General features: G+C 35.7%; 1 protein-coding gene across 1 annotated transcript; it reads right to left on the reverse strand.

Moving 5' to 3' along the window:
• Positions 1–104: 104 nt before the first annotated feature.
• Positions 105–14,582, reverse strand: LOC104244950 (protein CASP). The gene is made up of 19 exons (XM_009800471.2): positions 14,312–14,582; positions 11,995–12,105; positions 11,704–11,882; positions 10,413–10,562; positions 8,945–9,033; positions 8,705–8,814; positions 8,367–8,461; positions 8,080–8,135; positions 7,282–7,447; positions 6,430–6,522; positions 6,032–6,160; positions 5,521–5,640; positions 5,186–5,266; positions 2,716–2,823; positions 2,456–2,599; positions 2,277–2,378; positions 1,773–1,852; positions 582–674; positions 105–471 (listed from the first exon to the last, which is right to left on the reverse strand). The coding sequence occupies exons 1-19, from the start codon at positions 14,400–14,402 to the stop codon at positions 414–416; spliced, it is 2,055 nt and encodes a 684-aa protein (XP_009798773.1). The 5' UTR covers positions 14,403–14,582; the 3' UTR covers positions 105–413.
• Positions 14,583–15,474: the final 892 nt, after the last annotated feature.

Genomic DNA, 15,474 nt, shown 5'->3' on the forward strand with positions numbered 1-15,474 from the left:
GACTTAACTATAATGTGAAACGCATAGTGGAAACGAAGATGACCATTCAATATCATTGATTGAAATAATAACAAGATAAATAAACAGAAAAATGAAATGTAAAATAAAGGAAAAGACTTCTTGAAATTCAAAGAAAATGCCCATATCTCAAACTTCCTTCCGCATTGCCCTTTCAATTGGACAACGCGTATTACAGGGATAAGCACCAGTGGAGCAAAAGGCGAAATAGTAATAACAAGGACAGAAGTCCTGTGGAAACTAGTTTTATCATTTTCTTTGAACTGTCAAAACTTGAATGAAACAATTAATGCATCTATTTTTTCAAACTATTTACATCGTATGAGAGTGTTTGTTTGTTCCTTTAGGTTGGCAAGAACTTGAAAGGATGCAAAAACTTGATACCGCGAAGGAGGCTATAGTGCATGAGGAAGATTGAGATTCTTATCTCCAATAAGAGATTCTTCACCATGGCTGCAGAAAATTCACTCAAGCTAGTAAACAAACTATCTCATGGATTGCGAATTATATCACAGATACAACGTGAATTCACTTGTCTGGGCGGGGGGTTATGATAGGTGTACCTTAGGTAGCTCAAAGCTGACATCCTGTATAGGCAGGTGAATACTAAAATATGCAACCCAATGGTATAAAAGAATACAAACGTCCGAGCGTACCTGCACCAACAAGTTTTTCTTCAGTTTATGACATGAAATACCGGAGTTGACCGAAGACAATATTACATTTATAGTATAGAAAATACTGGGAAAGACAGTGAGCTACTCTTACTCAGTTTTAAGCCCCGGTGAAAGGAAAAGAAGTTCAAGATAGCTAATCAACACAGTAGTTGATAGTCTAACGTAACTCTTGGTTACAAGTGTTATATCTTAAAGATATATTTTTCATATTATTCCTGCTGAACCTGAGAACCACCTCATTTTTTAATGTTGTTATGAGGCTTCTGGCTTCAAATGTTTAACCCCTTGCTAGATAAAACCAGCACTACAATGGCGTATGTTTTTCCACAGCATCATCGTAACTTATTGAAACTATTGCTTTATAACACGTGAAATGCACGGGCTGTCAAAAATACGGCCACAGCCCATGAATCTATGCTGAGATACAATAAACCACAAGAAAATTGGCAGTCTTCATCTCCAGGCTTAGCTCTACACTATTTTATGTTGCTCTTTGGTTAATCAGATACGGAAGTATGATACACAGAGACACAATTTCCAAGTTGCTTTTTCTTTTTTTGATAACCACGGTGTCCGGGTGAGCGAGCGTGCCCCTCAACTAATTCCAACGGGTACGTGTTACCTCCCACCAGCACAGGTACTGGATAACAATTTTAAGGTGTTAAATGCTTATGACATTTGAATCTAGAAACAAAACGGTTGCTAATACATCTGTCTGATATCATAGCTTCAAGCAGCAACTTCTCTTCCTTTTTCCTCGTAATAGCTGTTATGTAACAGTCTCTGCTAAGTTTTCTACATACGATGTATGGCCCCATGTGAAAAAGGACAGAAGAAGGCCTTGCATATAAGTCAGCACAGAAGTCAGAGAAAATTCCTCTAGTCCTCACTCAAACAAGCTACGGATAGAATAAGTTGACAACCAGCATTATTGCTAGAGGTAACAAAGATGTCCAGACAAAGCATTGCATCAGTGAGATTTGACTTCAGTTATAATGCAATAGAAGTAAAATAATCCTGACCTTAAGAGGTAAAAATGTCAAGCTAAAAAAGGAAAACAGGATAAATGAAGCTTACTTGTTACCAAGAAGAAAGCGGCCACTACTGAGAGTAATCTTGTCTCTCAAACCTAATTCCTTGTATCTTTGATCTCTTTCCTATAATAGACAAAAGAAAATAGATTTGGTAAATGAGGATCCAAGACATCTAATAATAAGAGTAGACGAGGGAAGGAACGTGTACAGATTCAGCAATCAAATCAAAGGGAATACAGAAAACAATAGAGGAAAGACAGCATGATCCTGATAAAAAAAATACAGGGAAAGCACAAAAGAGACAAAAACATATTGAACAATTCAGACAGAAGTTAGATGTCTTTACACAATTTTATGCAATAAAAAGCATGCATAGCATTTCCTCTTAGCACATTTAATGAGTCTGAAATAGAAATTTTGGAGGCCTCAATAGCCTGCCAGAACCAAGGAGGAGCATATGTCTAAATGTATGAAACTACCTAATCACACTGTCAATGGAAATTATTTAGAAGAGATTCAATTAAGGATGTGCTAGAAGAGCTGGAACCTTCTTTGAGAATGCCGCAAATGGATTTATGTCTTCCTCATACATCTTCTTGTATTTGGATTCCACATCAGAGCTGGAACCACTTTCTAAATCTTCTACATACTGAGAACCAAAAGGTGGCGTTAGAGAACAAAATATGTGAATAGACTTATAATCAACACCAGAACCTGATAGGTCACCTTTTTTGATCCTCTTGAAATCACTCTCTCAGAATTATAATCCTGAACATAACGAATCTTTTCATAAAGTTTGACATTATCTGCTTTCGTTTTATCAAGTTCTGAGGTCAGTGCCCCTATCTTCTCCTTCAGCTGTCTAATTTCCTAGTGAGATCAACAATTCAAGAACCAAGGACTCTTGTCAATAGAAAAGATGTGCAAAATGAGGTTAAATGGAAGGTAGGTAGAAAAATAGAAAGAGAAATTGTTTCAAACAAAACCTCTTCAGTCTCCCGCAAACGAGCACGGAAACGGTCTCTTTGGTTGCAGATCACCTTAAGCATTGAGCTCTGATCCTGGTCTGAGGAAACGTGCCTCTGCTTTGCATTCTGTTTCAAAGGACGTCTCTCGTTAGAAAATTCACATTTCAAAAAAATCACAGGAGATATGCAAATGTTTCTGGAACTTCAAATATACAAATTGGAAGCAGTAAAAATTCAATTTGAAATGCAATGATTACTGGTCCAGCACCAAGACAGAGCAGGTGAGTACAAAGCTACGAATTCAAACTACGCTATAAGTAAACTTAAAAAATCTATCTTTTACACCAAAAAGCTAGTATATTCAAACACTTACATTTCACTCTAAATTTTCTGTATCCGATATTCTTTTCCAACCTATTTTATATGTTAAGACACCATTTATCTTTTATAATTCAACTCCAATTTGTGGGAGTTTACTGGGTCTGTTCTGTTCTCCCCAGACTCCACTTGATTTTACTGGGTTTGATGTTGTTGAATTCAACTCCAATTTCATCACCTTTAGAGCAGTTTCTCCATTACTTCCACAGGTAGGGGGACTTCTTGGATGATGAATAGTTATTTTTTATTTTTAAATTAAGTTAGCAGTTTACTCATAAAATAATTTCATACCAAGGGGGTAATACATTTTTTCCCACCACTTTCTCAACAAGTTCAAAAATCTTCTGTATGAGTTACGTTACTGTCTACTCTAAAGGCACAGAATTCAGACATTTTCTTTTCAGAATGCAAGCAGCTGTTTCTTCATTTTCAAAAAATATTTTGTTCCTCCCACTCCATACTGTCCAACCAGTGCACAGAAGAACATTTATGCTACAAGGCAATAGGCATAGCCAAGCGCAATCCTATCAGGTTCAGGTACACAGTCCATAACTTAAAAGCCATGTCACAATGACCTATCAAAAAGGAAAAGCCATGTCACAGTGTAGAATGAGGTGATTTATTGTTTCTTCCTTCTCATTGCAAAAGAAGCAAATTTTCATCATTTTATTTATTTTTTCTCACAAATTCATGCCTGTTCTGAACTCTTTCCTGGGGAGAGACTCTCCCAAGGCTGCTGTCCAGCCAAAGAAAGGAACTTGCTGAGGTAGCAAGTGTTTCATATGGCTTCCTTCAGAAACTGATGAATCTTGCTTCTGCATTGTCAATATTGAGTAATGAGATTTCACTGTGTAATAGTCTTCTCTAACAACCTCTCCAGATTATGAAGCCTGGGATTCGCTCAACACTTCATGACCGTTGGACAATAGGAAGTTAACACAATTAAACTCCTAATCATTAAAATCCAAGATGATTTTCAAAGTTTACTGGATGTTATGCAATCTTTTGGAACAAAATCATGTGTTAGCCCCACAAAAAGCAGGATCAATGCCCAACTCCATAAAGGAGTCCAGTTACAAGGATATAGCAGATGTGACGATAGGACTGTCAGAATTTTGAGATTTCTATCAGAAACCATATTTCTCAACATCCCCTGTCATTTTATAGCAAGATGACATGAGGATTGTTTATTTTGCAATTATCTTGTTAACATATTGGGAGAGAGGCCAGGTGTCCAATCACTAGCAGGCACAATGAACTAGAATTTGGCCGAGTTATGACATCCCACTTCCTCACATACGCTGCAAAGATATGCAGACACCCGCATATTTAAGGTTTGTATGAGCTACTGATGTTGAGCTCAATCCCACTTAAGCCAATTCTGTTTTATTCTTCTTTTTCATCTCCTAGTAGCTCGTCCTGTCATTCTCTTATGCTAATTCAGTTTAAAAAATCATATTTAGCAAGAGTTTTCTCCTTGTTTCTTTTTTCCCCCTTTTTTCAGAGAAGGAAATTACATTATAACAGCACTAAGTGCTGAAATATGTACAGGTGTGCAAATCCCTTAAACAGTTCTATTAATGTCAATTTAATTACCTTCCGCTTCATCCTTATCAAAAAAAAAAATTGATAAGGATAGGCTGCCTACATCACACCCCTTGGTGTGCGGCTCTTTCCCGGACCCTGTGTAAATGCAGGAAGCTTTGTACACCGACTACCCTTTACCTAGCTACCATTGAGTCTGTATAAGACTGAAGGTTTACCAAATACTTATATTGTGAGTCTCTCTCCTTGAATGATGGAAAAGAAGTGACTGTGTTTGATCATTAAAGAATGTCGATCCAAAACTCAGCATTTTCTGAAATCATTTCCCTTTTTAACTGGTCCATTGGCTGAGCCATAGTAGCAATTCTAAACGTCACCTGGTAAATGAAAATTTTCGCCATCCATAACATTTGAAAGATTGGAATCTTCAATAAATGAAGGATAAAGATGATACGGAGAAAGATAGGCAATATGTGCGAGCAAGGGCTCACTTCCAACAATCTAATGACTCATTTGTTTATAAGGAAAATACAGACATAAAGAAGCAGAAAGGAAGAACACTCACCTCAGGGGGCTCTGTTCCACCAGACTCAGATAGATCCCAATCATCAAATCGAGTACCTTTTCTATCTTTAGAACTGTATCCCTGTGTTAAAAACAAGAAAACTAGTCTGAAAAAGTTGAGCGAAATTAATTTAGTAACAAACTGCACTATAATATCCACCTATCGTTAGAAAAGCAAACAGATATTACTTGGGAAAGTTCAGATATACAGGAATCTTGTTTCAGGCATTTCATGTTCAATTATCATCACATAAACCTATCTATTTTATGGACTAGCTAAAATATAAATTATATCACGCAGACAGAAAGAAGGGGAGAGAGAAATTGTGAACATACCTTCAGAATATCATCCTCTAGCTTCTGTATTAACTTTTGTTGTTCATTAACCTTTGCAGTTAGTTCTGCAATCTTTGCTTCGGCAGATTCCAGTAAAGAGGTCCGCTCAGAAAGTTGGACCTGAAAGCCATTGAAAATAGTAATTCAAACAATTTTAATCATGGAGTTATCCGAGTATAACCTGTAATAATTCTCTGATATGAAGATATTTTAAATAACACTCCATTTATCTATGACCAACTGAGTGGCTTCAGATTTTTTCCATAAACACAAATTACGATCGACATATAATCAGTACATGATCAACAACAACAACAACGGCCCAGTGTAATCCCACTAGTGGGGTCTGGGGAGGGTAGTATGTACGCAGACCTTACCTCTACCCTGAGTGGTAGAGAGGCTATTTCCAGGAGACCCTCAGCTCAAGAAGACGACAACAGACGATATATTAGTATTATCAATAGAATCATAATAAAATAACCCTCAGTACATGATCAATAATTGCAATTACCTTCAACTGTGTTAGCTCATGCTCCACTTTCCGATTCTTGTCAAGAAGTAATGACTCAAGTTTGCTCATCTCTTGCCCACTGGTAGCAACTTCCCAATCCTCAGCCTCAATTGTATTATAACCCACTGCCTACATAGAGCCAAGAAAAAAACTAAATTGAAGACATACCGGCACCATTCTTGACCTTCATTGTGTATCATAGAGGGATAAAAAACAAAGAACCTGATGAAGAAGGGATGGAAGCATCCAAAGGAGGCAGAGACAATTGGTGTGATATAGAAGAGTAAAAGAATGGGGAAGGAGCAGAGATCTCAGAACTTTCAAAATCAGTTTTAAGGAATTTGTTTGCTATTTTGTGAAGTTAGACAAAAGTAGACGAGCAAATAACTGTACGGTACCTGTAAGATCTTAACTTTCTTCCTCAAATCATCTACCAATTTTGTTGTAGGCCTTGTTTGAAGTTCCTTCTTTAGTTCTTCAAGAGCAACTTCCTGAGGAATATAAATAAGCAAGAAAAATAAGGAGAAAGAAAGGAAGGACCTTAAAGGGGAACACAACAAATAACATGACTAGCTTTGTCTATTGCAAGAAAATAGAGTGAAACCAAAAATGTCACCAAACTTCGAGCACCATCAGTATACAGTTCTCAGTATAAATGCTCTAAGATTCAATTAAGGCATAACTGCATAGAGAAGTTACTAGTACTTGAGAGAGGAGATGTTTAAATTAGTGCAGAGCTTTCAAGATATTGACATAGTAATAAAAACTTTTGGTAAATTGTTGATATAATGATAAAGATAAGAGGGGATAAAACAATATAAAGAAAATATTATCAAGACAAGGAGTAATATATCTTGGAATTACAGATCATTTTCTTTTTCAAATTAGCAAGCAAGAAGAAGTTGGCCCTACAGATATTAGGTTTTTTTTTTGTGGGGGGGAGGGGGGTTGCCAACTAATCCAGATTCGCGTTATGTAGGTCCCATTAAGGGGGAAGTGTTCCCAACCAGGGATTTCTCCATTCCCCGGACTCGAACCTTAAAGCTCTCCCAAAAGAAAGTAAATAGAAGCATGTTTTTTTTTGTTTGGTAAGGTAAGACTTAAAATAGAAGCATGTTTTTATACCAATATCTACTCATGAAAACTATCGTTATTTTCATTTGACAGATCAGTATGATGACAAAGATTACTAATATGGTTACAGAGAGTATAAGAATGTTTTTCAGTTAAGGAATATTGACAAAATATACCTTCTCATGAAGCAGAGAATTCAACTTCTTTATCTCATTCATGTGATCTTCTCGCTCATTTGATAATGTGTTCTCCAACTTATGAAGTTCCACATTTAGATCAGAGATTATCTTCTCCTTGGCATACAAAGAATTCTCAAGAGCACTATCTGCATCCAAGTTATCACTGAAAACAAACCAATTACACTTAGATCAGATATCTAAACCCATGTACAAATGATATATGACATATTTTCGGAAGGCAAAAAGAATAACGGGGATACAAGATGGACAACATGGAAGTACGTCATAGTCATCGTACTGCATGCAAATACAAAAAAATGCTTCATGGCTTGACTTTTCAGCATAGTGAAGTATTTATCTGCTATTCATCACAAAGTCATTTGCTCTACCCAGAACCTCACACTTTATTTACCTTTATTTGTCATGATCTTAAATTGAACTGCATAAGTATACTCTCTCTTCTTCTTCTCTCTCTCTCTCTCTCTCATCTTTTTTTTTTGGATAAGTGCATAGCCATACTCAGTTATGTGAGACAAAGTTTCTCTTCTTTTTCTTTTTTTTTCATTTTTCATGTATAGAGGATTTCTAAAGACCTATATAGCAATCCAAAAACATCTTTTCAAATGGCCTTTACTTAATGCTGCATATGTTCAAGCTTGTCTATAAGAGATAATCGGTCATGAGCCCAAGGAAGGTATGGAATGACTCAGGTGGCCATCACAAGACATATAGGTGCTTATGCATACTTAAGAGGTCAATAGGAATAAGATCAATTTAATAATCAAGAGAAGACACCTGTTCTTGTGATCATTATCTTCATTTGCAGTCTGTAATTGTGTGCGCAACAATCCCTGCATAAGTCAAAGCAAAAGATTACTGATACATTAAATAAGCTTTTTCATCCTCAATCATTTTTATAAATTCCAAAGCTAAAGATTTTTTTTAATTTTTTTGGGTTGGAGCTGGGCTAGCCTAGAGCAAAACTGTGTCCCAGGAGCATCTACAGCCAAAACATTGGCTGTGGACTTGAAAAGTGAGACATTGGAGAATAGTTGCAGTAAGGGCCAAAGTAATCCTTCTACCTTTTCTCTTTCAAGACTAAGAAGGCGAGTTTGAGCCCGTTCAACTTCATCCATTAAGAGATTGACTTCTGATTGCTTTGTTGCTCTCTCTTCCTCTAAATTACGAATAAAAGGAGTTGTCAAATCACTCATGAAAAGCATTTCCACGAACAGGAGTCTAGAAGACCATATGAGTTGAAAAGGCAAAACAGAGATCAAGCAAGAAGATCAATATGTTTATGAGAAGGTTAAAAAAGGAGCAAAGAGAATTTTTACATAAAACTAAAGACCTACTCCAGAAACCATAATAGAGATCATTCATCAACACCAAAATTATAGAGTCCAGATTAGTATATCACCTGATTGTGCACGAACTTCAAACAACTGGCTCTGTGCAAGTTCGTGCAACTTCTGCATGGTAGAAACACTTTCTTGAGCTTGGCGTAACTGATCCTGCAATAATTGTTCCCTGCATCAAACAGAAGCACTGCAAATCATTAATGTCTACTCCAGCATGACACACATTACACCACATGCATATCTAGAATAAATTTTAACTTAACCTATTTGGCCTTTCCTAACTCAACAGAAAATAATACCTTTCTTTTAAAACCTCAAGTGTTTTCTGGTTCTCTTCTGCCAAACTGCGTTGCTTGATTTCTACAATTTCCTTGACTTTTTCCTCCATCTGAACCATGAAAGAAGAAATATTAAAGGAGAAACCAAATGAACCTGGCAACTACGTATCTCAAATATGCAGCATATCTTAAGATGGACTTCTCACCATAAGCCAGTGCTTGGATAAGATGATATGAGAATTCAAAAGCCTCACCACCCTCTCCCGGAAATAATATGAAGTATATGGAAGCATGAACAGGATGAGGAGGAAATAGATTATTGGCTCATGTTCAAAAACCACTTCTCAAAGGGTTGAGCACAAGCTAACTGATTCCTGACCTACACCGACTTGACACAGCTTAGTTTTAATCTAAGCTGCCAGATCTGGTGAAATTTTAGATTTCCTAGAGGAAATTTCTAGTATTGAAAATTGTAAGCCCACAGCAATACTAAGCTTAAACTTCACTTTCTTTTTTCTCAAGCTCAGTATGAGCCAGGGCTGGCATTTGTTCTGTCAGCCTGATTTCACTCATCCAATGCAGTCATACCTCTGGTGGGCCTTTTACAGAATATTGAAACAGCAAAAAGTTAACAACTTCACCTATCACATTTTAAACAGAAATAGTGACTTGGAAGTGGACAGTTATGTTAACTTATTGCAAATGCTAGACAGAGCTCCTAATCTCAAATGAACTCTGGATTTCATCAGATTGAAAGGTACTCCCTCAATGACATTGGAAAACCGTCTGGACGAATAAGCACCCAACAAAATGAAATGTTTCACTTGGGTGGCAATTGGGGCCTGCCTTAATATTAACAATCTACAAAGAAGCGGACTTCAAGTGAGCAGTAGATGCTGCCTTAGCAATGAAAAAGAAGAGGACATTAACCACTTGTTTCTCACCCAAGTTTACTTCTCAGCTTCAGGACTTGGCATTCAATATCATGAACCTAGGTGGTGCCTGCCTAGTTCTACTCTTCAGCTTCTTCGGATGGCACAGAAAGGATATGCTCAAGGCCTCTAACCCTTACACCATGCCAGCAGCTATTTGGTGGGCAAATTTGCAATATAAGCACACACACAAAAAAAGATTTTTGGCGAACAAAGAAGACCCTATACTAAACTCAAGAACAACTGTATTTAGAATTTGGTGCAACACGGCCCCATTAGATGTAAATGATAGCTTGGCCATTTTTTATTTTCTTAGCCATTTGATATCTTGTAATGGCTTTCTCTTTTGGTTGTAACATCCCCGAGCAGTCTCTTTTTGCTGGTGTTTCGATCAAAGATACACTTTACCTATATTAAGAAAATTGTGATGTGGGATAGCAGAAGATTCAACAAAATTACTCTCAATGTTCTTTTGGATCATTCTTCGAAGGAAAACACTAGAACTTACACATACACACACACACTGATATATAAAAGGAATTACAATATATACTGGCCTGTTGCTCTAACTGGCGGCACCGGTCTTCAAGTCTTCTTATTGTTGCTTGTTGATTTTTCAGATGAGTTGCCTCCATGCGAAATTCTTCAAGTTCAACCTTCATTTTTCGGTTCTCAGACTCTAATTCTGATAGTTTTGAATCCTTCTCCTGCACAGTGATAAGGACAATCAGATATGAAAAATGAACCTAAAAGGGAATAGGAAAAGAAAATATCCCAATATCCTAGATATGATTTGGACCTGAAATCGATTCCACAGCTCTAGTGGTACCTCAGCAATATGCTTTGAACAACATCCTGAAAATTCTCTATATTGATATAGTTTCTCATCATCTAGGCCCTTAACCCCTTTCATATCCGAAAATGTTTCGTATAAAGCTTCATATGAGTCATGAAAGATCTTATCCAATATACAACGCTTAACCTAACTCCCTTTTGCTTTTACCGGTCTATTCTAGGCAAAAGTAATTCAGAAATGTGACTTCGCGGTCAAGGCCTTAACCCTCCACTGCCTATCCGTGCATGTTATCGGTAGACATTTCCATCTTCTTCCATTAGGTCAGCCATAACACATTCAAAGAAGCAAGTTTCTCAGATACAAGACATTCAAACACAACTAGCTTCTTTTTCCTCTCTTTGTTACTCATCTAGTTTCATTTTTACTTGGCATACTACAATTGCACCATAACTGGCTGGATAAGTCTTCATACCAATATGACATGAAGAGTTTAGGTGCGAACAGCCATCATGCATGATACATCAAGGTTAAATACAGCAGAAAAGAGCATATTTCATCCAGGTGGTTCATCTGTCTCACAAGTTGGAATTGCAATGGAGTGGAACCTCCTAACCGTCTTAAATTGCTTTCTTACCCTAACCATCTTATTGTGGAAGACAGTTATTATGTAGTTTTCATCCTCCTAAACTGAATAATTCACTACCTCATTTCCCTTACAATTAACAACTGATGTCTAAATAATTTCAAGCTTTTCTACTGTTAATCAGCAAAATACTTCAGCTTTCCTAGTCGATGTACACTACAATTTGACGCCATAGCCAAGTTCATGTAGTGTGGAAAATTGCAGACTTTCTTTGCATAAGGTGAATATGAACAGATATTATAATAATTCCTTGTTAATTGCACTAATAGTAGTTAATTTCATTATAATGGTAAATGCATTAGGAACCATATTTTCAAATCTTGAGAAGACAGCATTATGGACCAGTAATGCAGTTACTCCACAACTCTATGAGAAATGTAATCATATGAAAGGCCAAACTTGAACTTACAGCAATTGAAGCAATGACCGGATAAGGATCTGGGGCCTCATATAATTTCTGGTAAATGTTAAGAAAAGCATTTTCCCCGTACTTGGCTCTCTTGGTGAGATTGTCAACCTCTTCTTGGTATCCCTTGAGCAAAGAGTTGAACAAGCTCAACTTGTCTTCATTTGAAGCTTTTTTAAAATCTGCCAAGAGGTGGTAGAAAGAGCTTACATAAATGGTTAAATAAAAGTCGAAGTAATGGTAAATGACGACAAATGGTAGTTAAATAAGTGAACGGAAAGGTGCATCTAGCACCTCGAGTGCTCTCTGCAAGTTTTCGTCGGTTCTTCTGACTGTTCTCCTGATTTTCAGCTATCCTAAGACCTTGTTCATCCAGTGTACTCCTTTCTTTCTCCAAATCAAAGTCTGTAAAAAAAAAACAAGCAGATGTGTTTTAAAATGTGCATAAGAAGTTAGCTTTTCTTAGACAAGACTAAAGAGTAAAGATATCATGGGATATTGGGATGAATAAATCTATCCACAAACCAAGTCTTTCAAACAAGTAAAGTTCTAGGCTAGCAACACAACTGTAAAGGATTAAGTCAATAAGAATTCATGACAAATGTATCACAAATAAAATTAAAAGGCCACAAAGAGCAACGTAAGGAGATTGAGCTGTATTCTCCATTGCCCCACAGTTTTACCTCATCTCATCCAAACGAAAAAATCTAAATTAGTTAGTATACTGTCAGAGGCAGGTGTTATTCATGATCAATCAGGCCATCAAGACTCAACGAAAACACATTAGCAAAGCCAACCAGCAAATTGAAGACATTGTAAACACAGCCATGCAGTTTCCTTGCATTCTAAAGCTTATACATCGGAAAAAGGAGCCAGCTACTTCACTGATACTTGTCTTAAAAGACTGGGAGAGTTTTCATTTAATTGAGTTTTTATTAAGCGGCATTTTTTTAATAACAGTACTGTTTGGGCCAGCTTGCGCTCCTTGATTATTCCACCGAGTACCTGCTACCTCCCAGCGGCACAGGTACCGGGTAATTCTGCCCACGAAAGCTTGGACATATGAGAAGAAATCACGTAATTCCTTTTGCCTTGGCTGGGATTTGAGGTTTTGAACCTGAGACCTCATGATTTTCCATCTACTTTATTGACCACTAGACTACATCCTTGGTGTAAAGAAAAGGAAAATAAAGGTTACACCAGCCAACATTAAGCTGGTATATTCAAGCAGGGTCGGCTCTATAGTTATGCATAGTAAGGCTTGTGCCTTAGGCCCCCAAATTTAAGGGGCCCCATTTTTAAAAAATAATAGGTTTATAGGCATTTAAAAAATAATATTTAGTACTTTTAATACAAAAGTAGATTTTTTATATAAAAGAATGAAAAAAAGCTCTTTAGATATATAAATAAGAAATAATTTGACTTACTTAAAAATAGGTAAATGAATAACTTTCCCAACGTTTCAATTGTTTACTACTCCTTCATTAGATAACGTATCAGAATTTTACTCCTAATTTGTCCAAATCAATCTTTATATTTCACAAACCCATACATATTTTATTTCTTTCTCTTTAATATTTTTACTCACCTTCTTTCTCCAAGATTTCATTATTCACCTTATTTATCCAAGATTTGATTAATTCAAGTGTTCAACTACTTTTAAGCTTCAAATAGTGCTTTATAAAATCTTATCTAAGATCAACAATATCTCAAGAAAGATTAAATGAGTTCGCTATATTATCAACTGAAAAGGAATTATTTGAGAGAATCGATTATAAAAAAGATTAGTAACAACTTTATATCACAAAAATTTACAAGAATAGACTTCAAACAAAAACATATATCTTATAACTTTCTTTTAAAATGCCTCATATTAAACTTTGGCTTTAGGCCCCACATGTGCTTGAGTCGCCCATGTATTCAAGTAATCTACTAAAAGGTTTATAATCATATTGACAACAAAAATATTTGAGGCTCATATTATACTTCGTGGTCTTCTGGTGTGTTTTGCATCTCAAATTATATGCCACTTCATATAAATTAATACGACAGAAACTGCTACTCTTGGTTGTAATCATTAATCAAAGACCTCCCATTGGTTCTTTCAAATGTTAAAAGTGAAATACAGCAAAGAAAATAATCTCAAACTGCTAAACGGAACATGTCAAGTAGTCATCTTATTATTTCACTACTTTAAACGGCATACCCTGCCATGGTTCTCATATTGACTTTTCAAATGCTAAGGTGAAAAATCATAACAAAAATACTGTCCACACTGCTAGATTGCAAGTGTTAATTGCTATTCTATTACGTCAGAATGAAAATAAACTTAAAATTTAACATTACAACTAAACACGACGATATCAAAACTGGATATTATACAAATCCAAAACTATTACCGTCCAGTGTCTTTTTTCTCCTTTTTCATTTTGTTCTCTTTTTCATTTGACATTTCATGCAAGCGACAATGAGTAACCGGTGCCTAAAGCGATATTTTCTAATTAATATAACGTTGATGATAATGAGCAGCAAAAACGGATAACCGGAGATATGCAATTTGTAGAAAAAACGTAAGATTAGGATTTGATAATTACAGTAAAAAAGAAAGTACCTTTCCAGAAGCTGGCGACAGCAGCAAGAGGAGTAGAAGAAGACGTTGAGCTCCCCTTCTCTCTCTCCGGTCCTACTCGCGGGGAATCCATAGCTGATCCGCCACAAATTCAGCTTTTGCTCTGAACAAAAACTTCAATCTTCTCTTCAAATGCGGAGAAAATGTTATGAAATGCTAGTTCTACTGGTTTTTTGATAGATCACAGATCTCGAACTTTCATAATCTGTGGTTCCTTCAGAATTAATTTTGTTGTATAACGAGAGGGAGACGAGTGTTCAATGGAGAAACGGGTCGGGGTCACCCACATTTGTCATTCGGGTCTTTTGCCAGCGCTTTTAAATTTAAAAAAATTATGGGAATTAAAATAACATTGATAAATCATTTGGGTCACATATTAGTTAGTAAGACAATTTTTCTATACTAATAATTATGTAAGAATTATTATGCGGTGAATAAGAATTATTACACAGTGAATTATATAAAATCTATGATATTTTGCCATTAAATACTAGTGTTATCCAAACATTGCTACAAACATAATGCATAAATTATATACTCGTTAACAAGATATGTCATAATATAAATAATATTTTTTTCTTAAGCATCAATCAAGAACTTAATAATTTTATAATAGAATTATATTTGTAATGAAACCACACAACATCTAATAAAATAACAACATATCACTTAGATACAAACTCATATGACAATTTAGGCTTAGAATTTTAACTAGACTATTAAATGGTCAAATTTATTCTTGAACTATGCGAATGATCAATATTTGTTCTTTAACTATTATTGTTAGCTCAGAAGGGCAAAATAAAAAAAAATATGGGAATTAAAATAATATTGAATAGTTTAATTTGAAAAAAAGAAAAGAGAAAAAAGGGAACATAGAATAATTTATTAACTCTCGTATCGTTCAGGAATTATTCGGGTCACATATTAGTTAGGAAGATAATTTTTCCGTACTAATAATTATGTAAGAATTCTTATGCAGTGAATAATAATTATTATGCAGTAAATTATATAAAATCTATGATATTTTGCCATTAAATACTACTGTTATCCAAAATTGCTACAAACATAATGCATAAATTATATACTCGTTTACAAGATACGTCATAATATAAATAATATTTTTTTCTTAAGCATCAGTCAAG

Source organism: Nicotiana sylvestris, chromosome 6, assembly GCF_000393655.2.
Source record: "Nicotiana sylvestris chromosome 6, ASM39365v2, whole genome shotgun sequence".
Taxonomy (NCBI): domain Eukaryota; kingdom Viridiplantae; phylum Streptophyta; class Magnoliopsida; order Solanales; family Solanaceae; genus Nicotiana; species Nicotiana sylvestris.

Excerpts from the sequence above, each read along its gene's own strand:
- LOC104244950 (XM_009800471.2), bottom strand. The coding sequence starts at position 14,402 with ATGGATTCCCCGCGAGTAGGACCGGAGAGAGAGAAGGGGAGCTCAACG. Across the intron at positions 8,136-8,366 it reads TTAGTCTTGAAAGAGAAAAG|GGATTGTTGCGCACACAATT; the intron begins GTAGAAGGATTA and ends TGACTTATGCAG. Across the intron at positions 5,641-6,031 it reads ATGAGCTAACACAGTTGAAG|GTCCAACTTTCTGAGCGGAC; the intron begins GTAATTGCAATT and ends AATGGCTTTCAG.